Raw genomic sequence first — 14,484 nt, 5'->3', positions numbered from 1 at the left:
CAAACTTTTGTATCTAGATCTTGATAGATGAGAATTTATGCCGGAGAAAATATATATTGCCTTATATGCTGACGAGTTTTACTAAAATTAGAAACAGCCAATACAACTGTTCGCAGGGGATTATAATATCTCTTGGGCACAATTGTCGTAAAAACGTTTTTTTTTTTATTGTAGCGGCATTCGCTCCGCGCAGCGTGCAGCAGATTGCAATGTGATGTGAAATTATCGTTAATCAAAATTATCTGCCTTTTTTGTGTCGTCACCCTTTTGTACAACTCTTCATCTCTATTGAAGTCCAGCGCAGTTGAGTTGTTCAACTGTACATAAGCTCAATGGGCATTCACTTACAACGCATTATTATCCTGAACTTACAACGCATTTTTTGCAAGCACAATATAGTGGCGTGCCACATACTCGAACTCGAGGAATAGTCAAGTTGTTGACTTTAATTGCTTCAACGGGCGCGCAATTTGCTAAAACATATAATACCGTGATTTATTTATTTATTTATTTATTTATTTATTTATTTATTTATTTATTTATTTATTTATTTATTTATTTAGAAAAGTGTTGGCAGCCTGAAGAAGCAGTGCCCAAAGTTAAAATGTGATTTCGTTTTCTTTTCTTTTTTTTTCCAGTGTGCTCACTTCTATATGACCATACGGGAAGAAAAAATATGTGGCGGTTTATGCATTGGAACTAGCTACTGCTGACATTAGGAATTGCGAAAAGACAGACTTGGTTCGCGGACGGTGCTCATGACTCTCAATTATATAAAATCGATCCTGGAATGGAATTTCATATTCCAATTAAAGTTACTCGTTCTGTGGAAACAATAATTCATAGATTTCGTCTAGGCACTGCCTACACTAAAAGCTTCCTATATAGGATAATAAAAACTAACTTTGCTACATTCACATGTGAAGAGGCAGAAGAAGACATAGAACACGAAAATTACGCTGTTCCCAGTTAAACATTTTTTAGAAAAACTAAATAGGTTGGATAGACGGCCGCTATCATTAACAAAAGTTTTGGGCCCATGGTCACAGAAACTCTTCAAAACATCGCTGCACGCACACTAGTGCAGTTTTTGAAAGAGTCAGGAATATCAGAAAGATACTGATTCGCATAAACAATTATTGTTCGCATTGTTATTGTTGCATACTTCTGATCCCGTGTTTCGCGTTTTTTCTCGTGTTTCATCAGCTGTGTTTAAAGTGAGGTAAACTGCCCAGTGACTGTTGTGTGATCATCTTCTGTAAAGAGCTGTAAGATGACCTCTTCTGTTAAGCGCGAATGTTTCTTGTGTGTGAACATTTCTGTTGACGCGTGGACATTGTTTACGACGTGCGAACGTTGCTCTTGTGAATGGACATTTTTCGTGCGTGAATTTTTCATTACTTTATTGTTATTGATAACTTCATGACGCAAATTATGACGTATGAGAAGAGGAATAGCGGGAGCCATATTAAGACACCAACCTCTCCTTAAACGCATTTAATAAAAACAAGAAGAAAGTTTTAACTGTCATAGGATATCCTTGCGAACAAACGAAACAGCGGCAATGAAAAAGTGAACCGCCTATTTCCAATTCTCTCTTTGTCCGTGGTCACTTCACGTGGCATCATGCACGCAGAAAGAAGAAAAAAAGAAAATGACCAGCCGCGCAAGAAGGCGAGTTTGTGTGAAAGAAAACCATTTAGCCCTAGCTTTTTGTTGTCGTTGTTGTTGCCGCTGCTGTTCCAAGTCAGAATGGAGGTTCCCTTCTCGTCAGCAGCTCTTTCTCAGCAGGCACCACGTATTCCCGCGACATGCAGACTCGGCGTGAATAGCATTTATTGAATAAATGTTGCTCTTCCCGTAGCGTGCGCGGGCAGCTTCCGCTAAGCTCCCACTCTTTTTCCCGCACTTTATTGGGCACGAAGAGCGAGAGCGGCCGCCCCGGTTCGGGGCTCTGGTTCGGGCCCCACCCGCGCCGCGGCGCCCACTGCGCGGCGCACGGCGTCTGCTGTTGGTTGCCCGACCTGTCCCGCAGACCGCCAGTCCCAGCGACGGCAGCGAACGCTCGACATGCGCTTTGGCCCGCTGCTCCAGCGCCCGCCGCAGACCGCGCGCTCTTGGGATTACGCCGCTCAGCTCTGAGCAAGTCGGCTCAGCCGATTGGCGCGCTCGGCGTTCACTCGCACCGTGCGCCGCCTTCTGTAAGGTCGCTTTGACAGCAGCCGGACAGTTGCTTCTCTGCGTCCGCAGGACGACGACGCAGTCCGTCGACGCTCATGCATGCCTCACGGACTCTCTTCGCGCTCCTCATCTGGACGCTGCTCGTCACCTGTCACGGCATACCGGTGCGCTACAACGACCAAGGTTCGTGTCGGCGGGACTGCTGTTTTCGTTTGCGAGCCGCTGTCAAAAGCAATGGACGAGACTAGCGAACCACTTTAGCTGCAGAATTCCTTGCAGTGCCGGTGGCCGCAGGTCGCGTCCAGTGCTTCCAGGCACAAATGGGCCGTCGGAAAGTTTGTCTGCGCGGTTTAACATTCTTTATTAACGGCCCAGAGCCATCACGCACCTTAATTTTATATCAGAATCTTGCAATAACTTTTAACACCTTTCACTTTGCATGTTCTTCCACAAAACCTATTTGACTGCTCCAGTTTTTCTATTCTTTATGTCGAGTTTCTTCGTCTATTCCTAGGATAACATCCTAGAAGTACAGGACTTAACATTGACAGGACTTAAAGTTGACAACGTCCCACGTTTATTTGAGATAACATTCCTCGATTCTCACAGAAGCTTTTTCGAAGTAACTTTTAAAGTCCATTTGTGTAGCGCACGCTGTTTGTCACTCCCAGTTTACGCAGAAAACGGAGCTTTCTTTCGATAAAATGCCGCAATCGCTTCCGCATTCATCATATCAATGTTAAAGTGAAAGCATTTACCAATAAAACTTGTTTTGTTCAGTATGCCGGCATTATATTTAACCTACTAACGCTGCAGTCTGTAGTCACATGCGGAAAACAACTGCCGGGCATCTGCGGTAGATATCGTGCGTAAATTCAAACGTAGTGTGGAGCCACGTTGCGCGCTTCATGTGATTCTTAATCAAGTTTACTTCTTAGTCAACTTATGTATTCCTAGTGCCCTACTTGACGCAAAATATTTGACAAGATGGTCTCTTGTTTTTTACAACAGCCGTTTTAAATCGAAGTGGCAGCCGAATGGAGCAAATCAATTTCATGCGTTGTCATGTGCGCGCCATTTCAGATCTTAGACGTTTAGGAATAGCCTGCATAACTACACAATGTTCGACGGAACAATTTCTTTTTCAACGTGTCAAACTTCACGATCACTTTCTTTGCCCCAAAGTGTTCTGTATACAAAACCTGAAGCGGTAAAATGCTGTATCAACATATTCTGAACTTTACTTCAGGTTTACTGCAAGTTGCTCCAAAATTCGCGCAATTTTAACTGTAAAAAATGTGACCCGTTATCGAAACGTTCGTTCACTTAGGGTGGTCATTGAGTAATTCTGTAGTTACTAAAAGAAACGTCCTGGAACGCTTGAATTGATTTTACGGGACTAAATAACGCGCATCAGCGCCTGTTATTTGCTGGCATACTACATTGCGAGCGACTTGCATTACTTGTTTCTCTCAGAGCCTTGCATTAAAGGCACACAATGCAGTCGTTTGCGGCCACAAACGAAAAATACGAAGGATTCATAACAACGTGCAGAACTAAAAACTGCGCGGATCAGTCTAGGTTCAACTTGAAGATTTTTGTCCGCTAAAAATTAGCGCTCGTAATGAATTCACGCTGCACAAAGTGCACTGCGCTGTGTGCTGGAATAATAACGGATTCATCATCTTGCTTAAAGTCAGTGTTCGAAATGGTGCTTGTAAAAATAGACAACGTTAAAAAAAGAACGAGGCATAAAATGAGTGCAATGCTTCGCCTGGCGCTTAAAAGCAGAGTCCTTACCTCAGGTGTGTTTTCGAAGTCATGGTCATGAGGCAGAGGCGTTGAAAAAAAGCTTCTCAAGCGCAGCAGACGCAGCAATTTAATCATGCTAGTGCTGAAATGTTTATTATCTTATCCCCCCGAAACATAAGTCATTTTCTGGAGTTTCCTTGAATTTCGTATAACATGTAACAGCTTGTATAAAAAGACATATAGTTAGTGTGTATTCCTTAGTGAAAAACTATACCATAGTGAAAGTGTATATCTTAGAAAGTTAATTCATCAATTCGAAGATTAATGCAAACGCCGATCAGCAGTAAATATAACGAAGGTACACGAATATCTCATGTTTTCAGGGAAAAACCAATGCGGAAATCTGCATGACTTGCGGACATGCATGACTTGCGAGCCTCTTTAACATAATTGAATATAACCCTTTGCAGAGCGAATCTCGCTTTAATACAATGTGCGATAGCAAACCGAGCAATAGGTTAAAGAAAGCTGGTTTATTCACGTCTTTAAATTTTTTAAAATACAATCTAGGGCGCAGTATAAACATGGGTATTAGCTGGTGTTATCTCTACCGCCCAGATTCAGTCACTTGCTAAGCGCCGCAGTCTCACATACTCAATGGCGATCGCACACTTTCGTGTGTATCCGGATATTAAAACTTGAGCTGTGGTTCGTGCAAGCTGAAATTCCGAATCGACCTGATAATCGCGCCTTCCAAACTTCCGTGTCTCCATATTGTTAGCGATCAATTTTTCTTCGTCCGGTTGCCGGTTATGAAAAAAAAAGATCAATTTTAAAACAGAAAGTCCCTCGGCATGTTAATTCTACAATCGCTATAAAGTTCTTTTTTTTTTCCTCGGGACGAATGAAAACTGATATCTTCACTGAAACGCCCGCTGCAAGCAAACGCGATCGGCAGAAAGACGAGTGAGAATCGTTTGGGGCTGGACGAGCCAGTTGTCGTGGGGTAACATTAAAAAGAGAGAGACAGAAGCAGAAGAGTGAAACTAAAAATAGGCAAAACAAAGGCCAAAAGAGACAACGACCGGACATGGCCGTTAATGGGATGCTTTGTGATTTGTTCGCCTCCGTCGAAGAGGAGCCAGAAAGGAGAAAATAGAAGGGAAAAAAATTAAACATGAAAAAAAAGGGGCACTGTGCCCTTGTGTTCCGGCTAGTGATCCCTCGTGTTTAATTACAAGTGAACAATTACGACGGATTGCAGTGAATCGCCGAAAAAAGAACTCCGCGAGGAATGAAGATGGCTTTCCTGCAGCAAGGGCGAGATATAATAAAAGGTCACAGCCTTCTCGTTGCCTTCAAGAATTCGCGCGAGCAGCTCCCGTCCTTGGATAGAATTCCTCGAGCGTACGTCTTTAATCTGGGCCGCCAGTGAAGTGGCGCAGTACAGCGCCAGGGCTAGTAGCCGTTTAGGCTGGGCATAAATTCTGCCACTATAGCATAGAGCTTGGACAAAAGCCAGCGAATGTTGGGGCCGCCTTTTCAATCTTCACCGAGCTTATTGGTTACGCATCACTTCTTTTGGTCGACGTTTCGCCGCCCCCCCCCCCCCCCCCCCCCCCCCCCCACACGCACACACCCTTGTCTCCGTGAAGAACTTACGAAGCTTTTATAGTGAGATCTCAAATCATTTTATTTTCTATTGCCGCGCTGACAACGTCGACGCGCAGACGCTTCGCGCGCGGAAGCGTGTGTTCTGCTGATTTTTGAGAATCGAGGGCTTATCGTAGTTCTCCGCTAGCCTGTTAAGTATTCTGTACACTTTCAAACGTTAAGTTCACGATGATAGTACAGTGCGAGAATTTTGTTTGTTAGATGTCGCGCCCGAGATTACTCATTTATCTTTCAAAAAGATCAGAAGAGGGGGGCAGATGGTAAAAGACAATTTTCAAATAACGCATATCAGGCATCTAAACGTTTGAGATGCACCAGACCACGAGTTAGCCGGGTGTCTTTTTTGTTTTTTTTTTTTTCTTTTCGTATCCTCGTCGGAATTTTCAGTTCACTATGTATCGCAATGGGTTTTGTAAGAAACAAGGAAATAAAAGCTCCACGACTAACCCTCCCTCTGTGCCTTGAGCAAGTGGAATTTTGTTTATCTGCCGCCAGCATTTATCGCAAAATAGTTTGATATCTAGGATGTGCACAGTGCGGTAGGAACTTGTCAGTTTGGATGTGTTCGGCCGCAGTGATGTATTTATCTGTGACATTAAGAAGGAAGCAAATGCGCACAGCATAGCAACTCGGAATGACGGAAGACATTTCGTCAAACAAGCCACATCACCATTCCAGCTTTCCCGCAATTGATGTTGTCTGGATAAAACATTGCTCAACATTCAGAAAAGCGGCTGAATTCCTACACAGGTTCAATTTCTGCTCGCTTTCCTTTTTACAGCAGAGCCGTTGTGGTCCAGGTTTGCCCTGTGTTGTAGATAAAAAAGTTATCATCATAATGAACAGGCACGTGCTCTCTTCATCCTCTTCTTCAGCGCCGTCCTCTTCTTCCGCTTCTGCTTGGCTCCCAGAACAGGTGCGCCAATTTTTCCGGCGTGGGATGCAATAAACTTGATGGGCAAGAGAACGAGTACAGAGAGAGAGAGAAAGAAAGAAAGAGCGAAATACAGAAAAAGAGAAAGAAAGAGATAAAAAGAAAGACAAAAAGAGAAATGCTTGGCGAAAACTATTTCTTCTCGAGGCGGCACTTGAACCCACGTACCCACGATCCGAAGGCGAGTGTCATAACCATTCGGCTATCCAGGCATGCTAGCAGAGCATAGCATAGCCTTGTATAGTATAGCATAGCATAGCAAGGCGGTGAGAAAGGGAAGACAGGGCGAGGAGGAAATATGTGATAGTGAGGAGGAGGGAAAGGAAGGAGGGGAGAAAGGGTAAAGATAGAGAAGGAAAGAAAGATATAGAAATAAAACGAAACAGAAAAATCGATAGAAAGAAAGGGAAGAAAGAGAGAAAAAGATAGATGGCGCAAGAACTACTACAGAGAGAGAGAGAGAGAGAAAGACAGAGAAAGAAATAGACATAGAGAGAAAGAGATAGAAAGATACACACACAAAGAAAGACAGAAAATAAAAGCGAGCAAGCATAGCCATGTACAGTATAGTATAGCAAGGAGTGGGAAAGAGTGAGGAGAGAGGGTAAAATCCTAGCCAAGCCAGGACCAGTTAGATGCCCGCCAACTCTGCTGTGACCCAGCCTTGCGCGACTTAGTGCAAGCTGAGCTAACTTTTTTTTTCTTCTAAATTGCAAGGAAAGAAGAGCAGGGCGTTTCAATATAATATCAACAGGCGCGTTACCTCTCAAATTTATATCTTCCTCAAGGGGATTACGTCAGTATAATCCCCTTTGGGAAGATTAAGTAAGATTGAAATGAAGTAAAAAATGAACATGATTATGATCCGCGTGGGTCTCGTGAAAACGTTTTAAACTTGAGGTACATCAAAGTGTAGTTAAATACCCTTGTTATACAGACAATAAGATTGTATTAGAGAAAAGTAATCTTCACCGCTGTGAGCCGTATATAACACTTCTGTTTTGTCTTTGGTGACAATGAATAGCTTTCGTTCATAAGACTTTTCTTTTTCTGTTGTGAATTCCCCGCCCAGATTTTCGTTCTATAGTCTGAGGACTGCAGTTAGCGCTACTGTTATAGCTTATTGCGAGAGATAACTTTGACGTCATTGTGTGCGAATAAGGGGATTGAAGTAATATTAGACTAAGCCCCAGACGCAATAAATATAGAAGAAAAAGCAGACAATCACGCATACATTATGCTGTTGCAAGCGCTCGGAAGTAATGTGAGAATATTAGAAAATGTGTAATATTCTGCTATTTGAAGGCAGCACTTCAGAGTTTGCAGTTTGCCGTGCGTAAAAGCACTCGAACAATTGGTGCACGAAATAAGAAACTGTCACCATCAAGCTCGAGCAAGGGGACATGATATTATATATCAGCGGCTACCAGGACATACCGGAATTATTGGGAATTAGTTAGCCGACGATGCAGCCCGCTCAGCCCATGAAGGAACCAGAGTGGTTCCGACACCTGTAACAAGGAATGATGCGGCAAGACAACTTCATTTGCTAGCTCGAAATCTTATACGCACGTTTTGCTCGTCTACCAGCTTCCAAATGTATCAGGTATATGAAGTGGATTCTTCGCTCAAGTTACAGCTACCATCGCGAATTTCCCGCTCCGATGCGACGCCGTTATGCCGCCTTTGGTTGGTGTTGCATTCACAAAGGCGTACTCGTTTCGCATCAGTATGGGGGACTCCTCCACGTGCGACTTCTGCGCAACCGAAGAGACAATCGAACACGTCCTGTGCAGCTGCGCTCGCTATTTCGCCCAGCAATGCCCGCTCCGGATGCTTTTGGACCAACTAGACTCCAGACCATTTTCTGCAGACAAGATTCTAAGGCCTTAGACATGTGCTTCGAGAGCGCAAAAGGCAACTAAAGCGCTACTGAAGTACCTGAAATCAACAAATCTGAGCGACCGCCTGTAGACTGGATGTGCTCCCCCAAGCGTGCTCGTGATTCTGTCCATCCCTCTTCTCTTCTCTTCTATTCTCTTCTCTCCTCTTCTCTTTCTCTGTCTCTCTTTTCGTCCCCCTTCCCCCAGAGCAGGGTAGCAAACCGCACGTGCGTCTGGTTAACTTCCCTGTCTTTCCTTGCTTCTCTCTCTCTTAGAAATAGTGACGTTAATGAGAAAAAGCTCACTGGTCGTCGCAACATGGCACGTCAGAGGTCTGACCAAAATATTTTCAAGGTGAACATGTCGCGATGGCCGATACAGCTATTAATACAGTTATTACAAACGAAAATCAATCAAGGTTCTCTGTGATGTGGTGCGGAAGGATGCTTGCTAGTGACAGCTTTTTTCTTCGTCCGAAGTTATAGTGGGCGATAAAGATCCACATAGGCACCGCTGGGCGCCCCGACCCCAAGCGTGATGCAAGCGCGTTATCCTTCCGCCGTTGTTCGACCTCGCGACCGCACATCTAGGCGCCTGCAATCAGCGGCCTACCCATCATGTTAGAGTCGCCGGGAGGCGAGAGCGGCGACCAGATGGGCGAGGAATTGACCAGTGAAATTCGTATCGGCTGCAAAGAAGGGCCGGGGTGGTGCAGCACATCTTCGTCCCTCCACCGCGGCCGTTCCGTGGCGTGTCGGCGGCCCTTGCAAGGCGGCCGCTCCCAGAGCCGGTCGTTTGCCGGGTAATTAGGTGAGAATTCCGGCGCTTTGGGCGGGCCAGCGGGCACGCGTCCGATGGGCGGCTTCAGCAACCGGCCGAGCGGGGCCTCCGCCCCGGCGGGCTCGCGCGAGTTGCACCCGGCCGCCCGGCTTCATTATTCACCGCGCGGCCGACCGATTTTGAGCGCCTGTGGCTGCGGTGCGCGTGTCTCCCTCCCCGCAGTTCGCGCACCGTGCAACCCCTCTCGGTGTGCGTGCGAGGCGCATATTTGGTAGCGGAGGCGACGAGCCTGCTGCGGCATCGCTTGTTAAGCGCCGTTCGCCTGAGAATGGAACCGCATCCTTGACCTGGCAAGTGCGACCGACCAATAGCTCCGACCGTGATTTGGCACAGGAAAGCGCTCGCCAGAGACACCGGTAAATAAGAGAAGAGGCTTCCCTGAGCACCGTCGGCGACACCGCTGCTTCCGCCCTCTTTGTGAGAAGGCAAATCTATTTTCCCGGAACGGAAAGGCCGTTCCAAACTTTCTTTAACTGAGTTGCTACTACTGTGCCCCGCGGATGCAGTGCCCCTCGCTTAAACCGAACAGTGTGGCTACCAGAAGGCGATGACCATAAAAAAATATATATTTCATAAACGCAGCAATGCAAGAACCATAGGGCAGTAAGGTCTCTCTGTCTTTTTACCATAGTTACATAGAAATTCACGCGAACAGTTTAAGTCGACCATGACGGTCCGTGACGGGTGAACAGAAATGATCATAATCATGAACCGGTACGCGCTATCTTCGTCCTCGTCTTCATCTTCTGCTTCGCTTCCAAAACACGTGCGCCGACTTGTCCGGTGTGGGATGCAATAACACTGATGGGCGAGAGAACGAATACAGGGAGAGAGAAAGTAAGAGAGAAAGATATAGAATGAAAGAAAAACAGAAAAATTCTTGACGAAAAGAAATTTCTTGGCGAGGCGGGATTCATACCCACGATCCGAAGGCGAGCCTCCTAACCATTCGGTTATCCAAGCACGCTAGCTAAGCATAGCATAGCCTTGTGTAGTATAGTATAGCAAGGGGTGGGAAAGGGAAGTGAGGGTGAGGAGGAGGGAAAGGAGGAGGGGAGGAAGTAGAGCGTAGCATAGAAAGAATGAGAAAAGGAGAAAATAGAGAGAAATAAACACACAAAGAGAAACAAAAGAGAGAGAGAATCGAAGAAAAATAGAGAAATAAATAGAGAGAGAAAAAGATGTAATGAAAGATGAAGCAAGCCAGAAATAGAGAGAGATAGAAAGAAGAGGAAGACAGAGAAAGAAATAGATAGAGCGAGATAGAGAGAGAAATAGAAATAAATAGGAATAAGCTGAGGAAAAAAAAGACAAAAAAAAAGAGAAAAGGAAAGAAAGAGAGGGCGGCCCAGCTCTGCACTTCCTTCAGGCTTGGCACCACTAGTGTGTAGCGGCCTTAATTTTTTCAGAAAAAAGAAAATGCTTGCAAAACTTTTTATCCGTCGCTTAAGTTCAACCTCGCATAAACGTAACACATTTTTCGGTGCCTCACTGATTAACGTACAAGTCTGCGTCACTGATTCACGTAAAGAATGAGAAGCCGAACAGAGATGCGATGTCGACGCTAGTCATTCAAGGCATCTATTCACATCACGAAGGGCCAAATTGACAAAGTTTCTCTCTCTATAAGTGATCATTGCCATTGACCAGCCGGCTTTGGGAATGTTACGCACAATCTCAGGATTGTCACAAATTTTCTCTTGCGAACAGTCCTAGTGTAAAGCATTTTTGTGAATAAGGGCCCAAATGCATAACTTGAAAGATATGTTTATTTTTTTTTTCACTCCTCAACTCACTTTAAATTTCCCAGAGCTTGCGAGTGGCGTTATTACAACGGAGAATACCACGTAAATTCCTAGAGATTGCTCTGAAGTTTTTGTACCTTACTCATCGAGTTCTATAAATACATGGCATCTTCGGACGCCCGGCACGTTATCATAACGTCCGAGGGAAGAATTCAGAAAGCGTTTCGTTCGTAAATCCTCACTGCTATTGGCCAGCAAGCCTAGCCAATATGATCAGCATAACGATCGGCTGAAAATTTGTTGCCGACAATTCCAGTTTGAGACGTTTTTGGAAATACGGTCCCAGAATCGCTTCGTACCCTCGCCATCGTTTTCAACTACGTACAGATGCCATGACAAAAATGTCTGGTGGCTGTTCGGTATAAATGACTGACCCACGACTCACGTGCCCACCTCTTTAGTGACTGCAGTCTTAGGTCAAATTTTGGTGAACGCATTTTCACTACGCCCCAAGCTACACACTGCAACTCTCTCTGCTGACCGAATGGGTCAAGCGCCGTTCGCACTATCTCTTGAAAAAGAAAGATAGATGGCCAGTGAGATGATGTCATTATTGTTCACTGTATATATGTCATCATTAACCCAATAAAATTCAGTTGTGAGACTGCGCACGTAATGTCGTCTCGTGTTCTGATGTCCCTCTTGCTATATATATATATATATATATATATATATATATATATATATATATATATATATATATATATATATATATATATATATATATATATATATATATATATATATATATATATATATATATATATATATATATTTGTATTAGTGGCTACATCGAGTCCGCCATGCACGGGTGCCCTAAAGCGACCTACTCCGCCGGCTTAACGGCTATGGGGCCCTAACAAGCGCGTCCTCTAGTCATATACTTAAGAAGCTGCCTAAGAACTCTCGGGTAAAGTCTCTATTTGGGCCTGACTGCCTTTAGGCAAGCATCGAGCTCATCTCTGCCACGCTTCTCTGCTTTCGCGCGAGTCAACGATGCGGGGTTCAGTTTCCCGCCGCTATGGAGGGCGGTCTGCGAGCCAGGCTTAATTAAACGCATCGGCGCTAATTCTTGCTTTCTTATCTTCTCTTTTACCTACGCTTCCTTGAGCGTCAGCCAACCTGAAGCAGCTTATACGAGTTGGCTTTCTATACAATGACGCACCTTCAGTATGGAGGCGAAAAGTAACAGAGGGACTTGAGCCGCAGGCCCAGTGACGATGCCGAACGCGGACGCTACGAGCTCAAAGAGCTTTATGACGTAGATCATCGCGAACAAGAGAAGTCTGGAGGATATGTAGTGCAGCCTCTTCTTTCTTATCCCCTTGTTCGTGCTATTTTTCGCCGTGAAGCCGTACCAACAACTTCTGAACCTTTAGGAGCTTAAAGAGATTCAAAAGAAAATATACTCTGGGGAGTACGCACACACGCACGCACACACGCACGCATGCACGCACACCCACACGCATGCATGCGCCTACCCACGCACACACACCCACACCCGCACACGCGCCCACCTACCCACCCCCTGCGCGCGCACGCACGCACGCACGCGCAAACACACACACACACACACACACACACACACCACACACACAGAGAGAGAGAGAGAGAGAGATAGAATTCATTTTGTGAAAGATTGCTTTACTAGAACTGATGTTTAGCATTCCTGGACAAGTTCGCAAGGAAGCAAAATAAGCGAGGGGAAGAATTATAATGACGTACTACCCCCTCTACCCCCCCCTTTTCGCTCTGACAGACTAACAAAACAAGCGCAGCATTGAACTACTGCCGCAAGATATAAGCATGCATAAGAAATAATTTAACTATATATGCTTTCATTGGAACAGTACACAATAGCTGCAATCAATAAATACATGCGTAAATAAAATAATATTGATTTTCTAATAAGCACTTAAATGAAGAACCTCTCTAGCCGCTTAGTCATATGTCACTCATGCCCAGAATATTCAGGCTCATTCATCATAGAATAATTACGATAGAATCTTCGCAAGACTGGAAGTTCGGTCTAGCCGGTGTCTCGTGGTCGTGTAATAAATGCGCATATACGATATAATCATTGCGAGAAAACCAAAGCAAGTTGTCTTCAACTACACTGCTGTATGTTCCGCGTTCGTGTTCAGCAGCATTACGTGGTTCCGTCTGAAAATGAAAACGCAGCCGGTTGCGTTCTTGACGGACGACCTGCATGCTGGGTTAGTGCCCGACGAGTTGGCGCACGCATGACAAATACTAGCCAACCGTATTGTATACGAGATCGATGCCAAGGCCTCCTGTACATGTGAGTGCTGTTTGCCAGGCCTTGGATGATTTGCCATCGACGTGTCGCCAGGAGAGTGGAAGCTCGGGCCAGTGTGCCTCAGAGTCGAGTGTCCCCGCGAGCTTTCCGTGAGCCCTGCTTCAGTCCATCCATGTTTAATGCCAGCTCTTTCTCTCCCTCCGTCGGCGTGGACGAGAGAAATCAGATACTGGCTCCTTTGAAGACAAGGACCCCATACTGCAGTGGCGGTTTGTTGGCACTCGAAAGTCGGCGGTCTGTGTGCTTATGGCCGAGAGCCTATAGGCCGCTGGAAGTTGGGCAACTGTGCGTACCGCGTTCGATTTATCGGCATCCGCCGACTGGCTAGCCTCCCTGCGCGCAATCGCGCTTCCTCATCTTTACGCCACTTTTACTATTTTCCTTTTACTATTCTAATGTTTACTTTGGTGCTCCTGTCAATAGCCCTGCCCAGCAGCTTCAAAGCCAGCTTTTGTGCGGGTTCCGCCCACTTTCTTCCAGGCGCTCTTGAGCAGCGGCAGCGAGGATAAAATTATAGAAGACGTATACAGGAAGCTGAGGGTGCCTGACGGATGTTTCATACCGTTTTTTCTTTGTTCTGTTTTGTTATACTTAGAAGGTCCTGCTTTTCTTTTTTTTTCTGTGCGCCTTGTGTGTGTGACGTTTGGTTTGAAAGTCCCATGCTTCAGCTGGCAGCTTCCAGTCACGGGTTTTCCTATTTGCTTCTCAGCAAAAACTGTTTTCAAGAATTTTAGAACATCCTGTAAAGCCCTCCGCATTTTCTTTTTTGGCAGAAGAACGGCCACCCAGTTATATAGGCTAGGAATATTTCGAACAATTCTGTAAACTTTGTTTGCTTGTTGGGGCCTTTATAGCGACGTCCCCTACTCTATGTCGCGTAGCACATCCCAAACGTAAATTTAGGTCAGCCTTTTCCGGTTACTTTGTCGCCGCGGCAACTGTTGGCACTTGCATGCTGCGCTAGTTCGAGGCCCATCTCGGGCAGTCACAACTCCTGCAGCTAGCCGTATTTGCATCACGCTTTCTTTTTATTACTGCTTTTACTATGCACACGCACGTTATTTCGTCTCTCTATTGCCCTGTCGGGAACACGGA

At 45.4% G+C, this 14,484-nt stretch overlaps 1 protein-coding gene across 1 annotated transcript in view; it reads left to right on the top strand.

The window, feature by feature from the left end:
- The first annotated feature begins 2,046 nt into the window (after positions 1-2,046).
- Positions 2,047-14,484, top strand: part of LOC119382025 (hemicentin-2) — a 283,040-nt gene continuing 270,602 nt past the window's right edge. Inside the window, exon 1 of the mRNA XM_037649767.2 lies at positions 2,047-2,364. Within this exon, the coding sequence (XP_037505695.2) occupies positions 2,277-2,364 (88 nt within the window). The 5' untranslated portion in view covers positions 2,047-2,276. The remainder of the gene's footprint in view (positions 2,365-14,484) is intronic.

The sequence above is a fragment of the Rhipicephalus sanguineus genome, chromosome 1 (assembly GCF_013339695.2).
Source record: "Rhipicephalus sanguineus isolate Rsan-2018 chromosome 1, BIME_Rsan_1.4, whole genome shotgun sequence".
In the NCBI taxonomy this organism is placed as follows: Eukaryota; Metazoa; Arthropoda; class Arachnida; order Ixodida; family Ixodidae; genus Rhipicephalus; species Rhipicephalus sanguineus.
The sequence above is the reverse complement of the archived record's forward strand: the minus strand, read 5'-3'. Positions and strand labels throughout refer to the sequence as shown.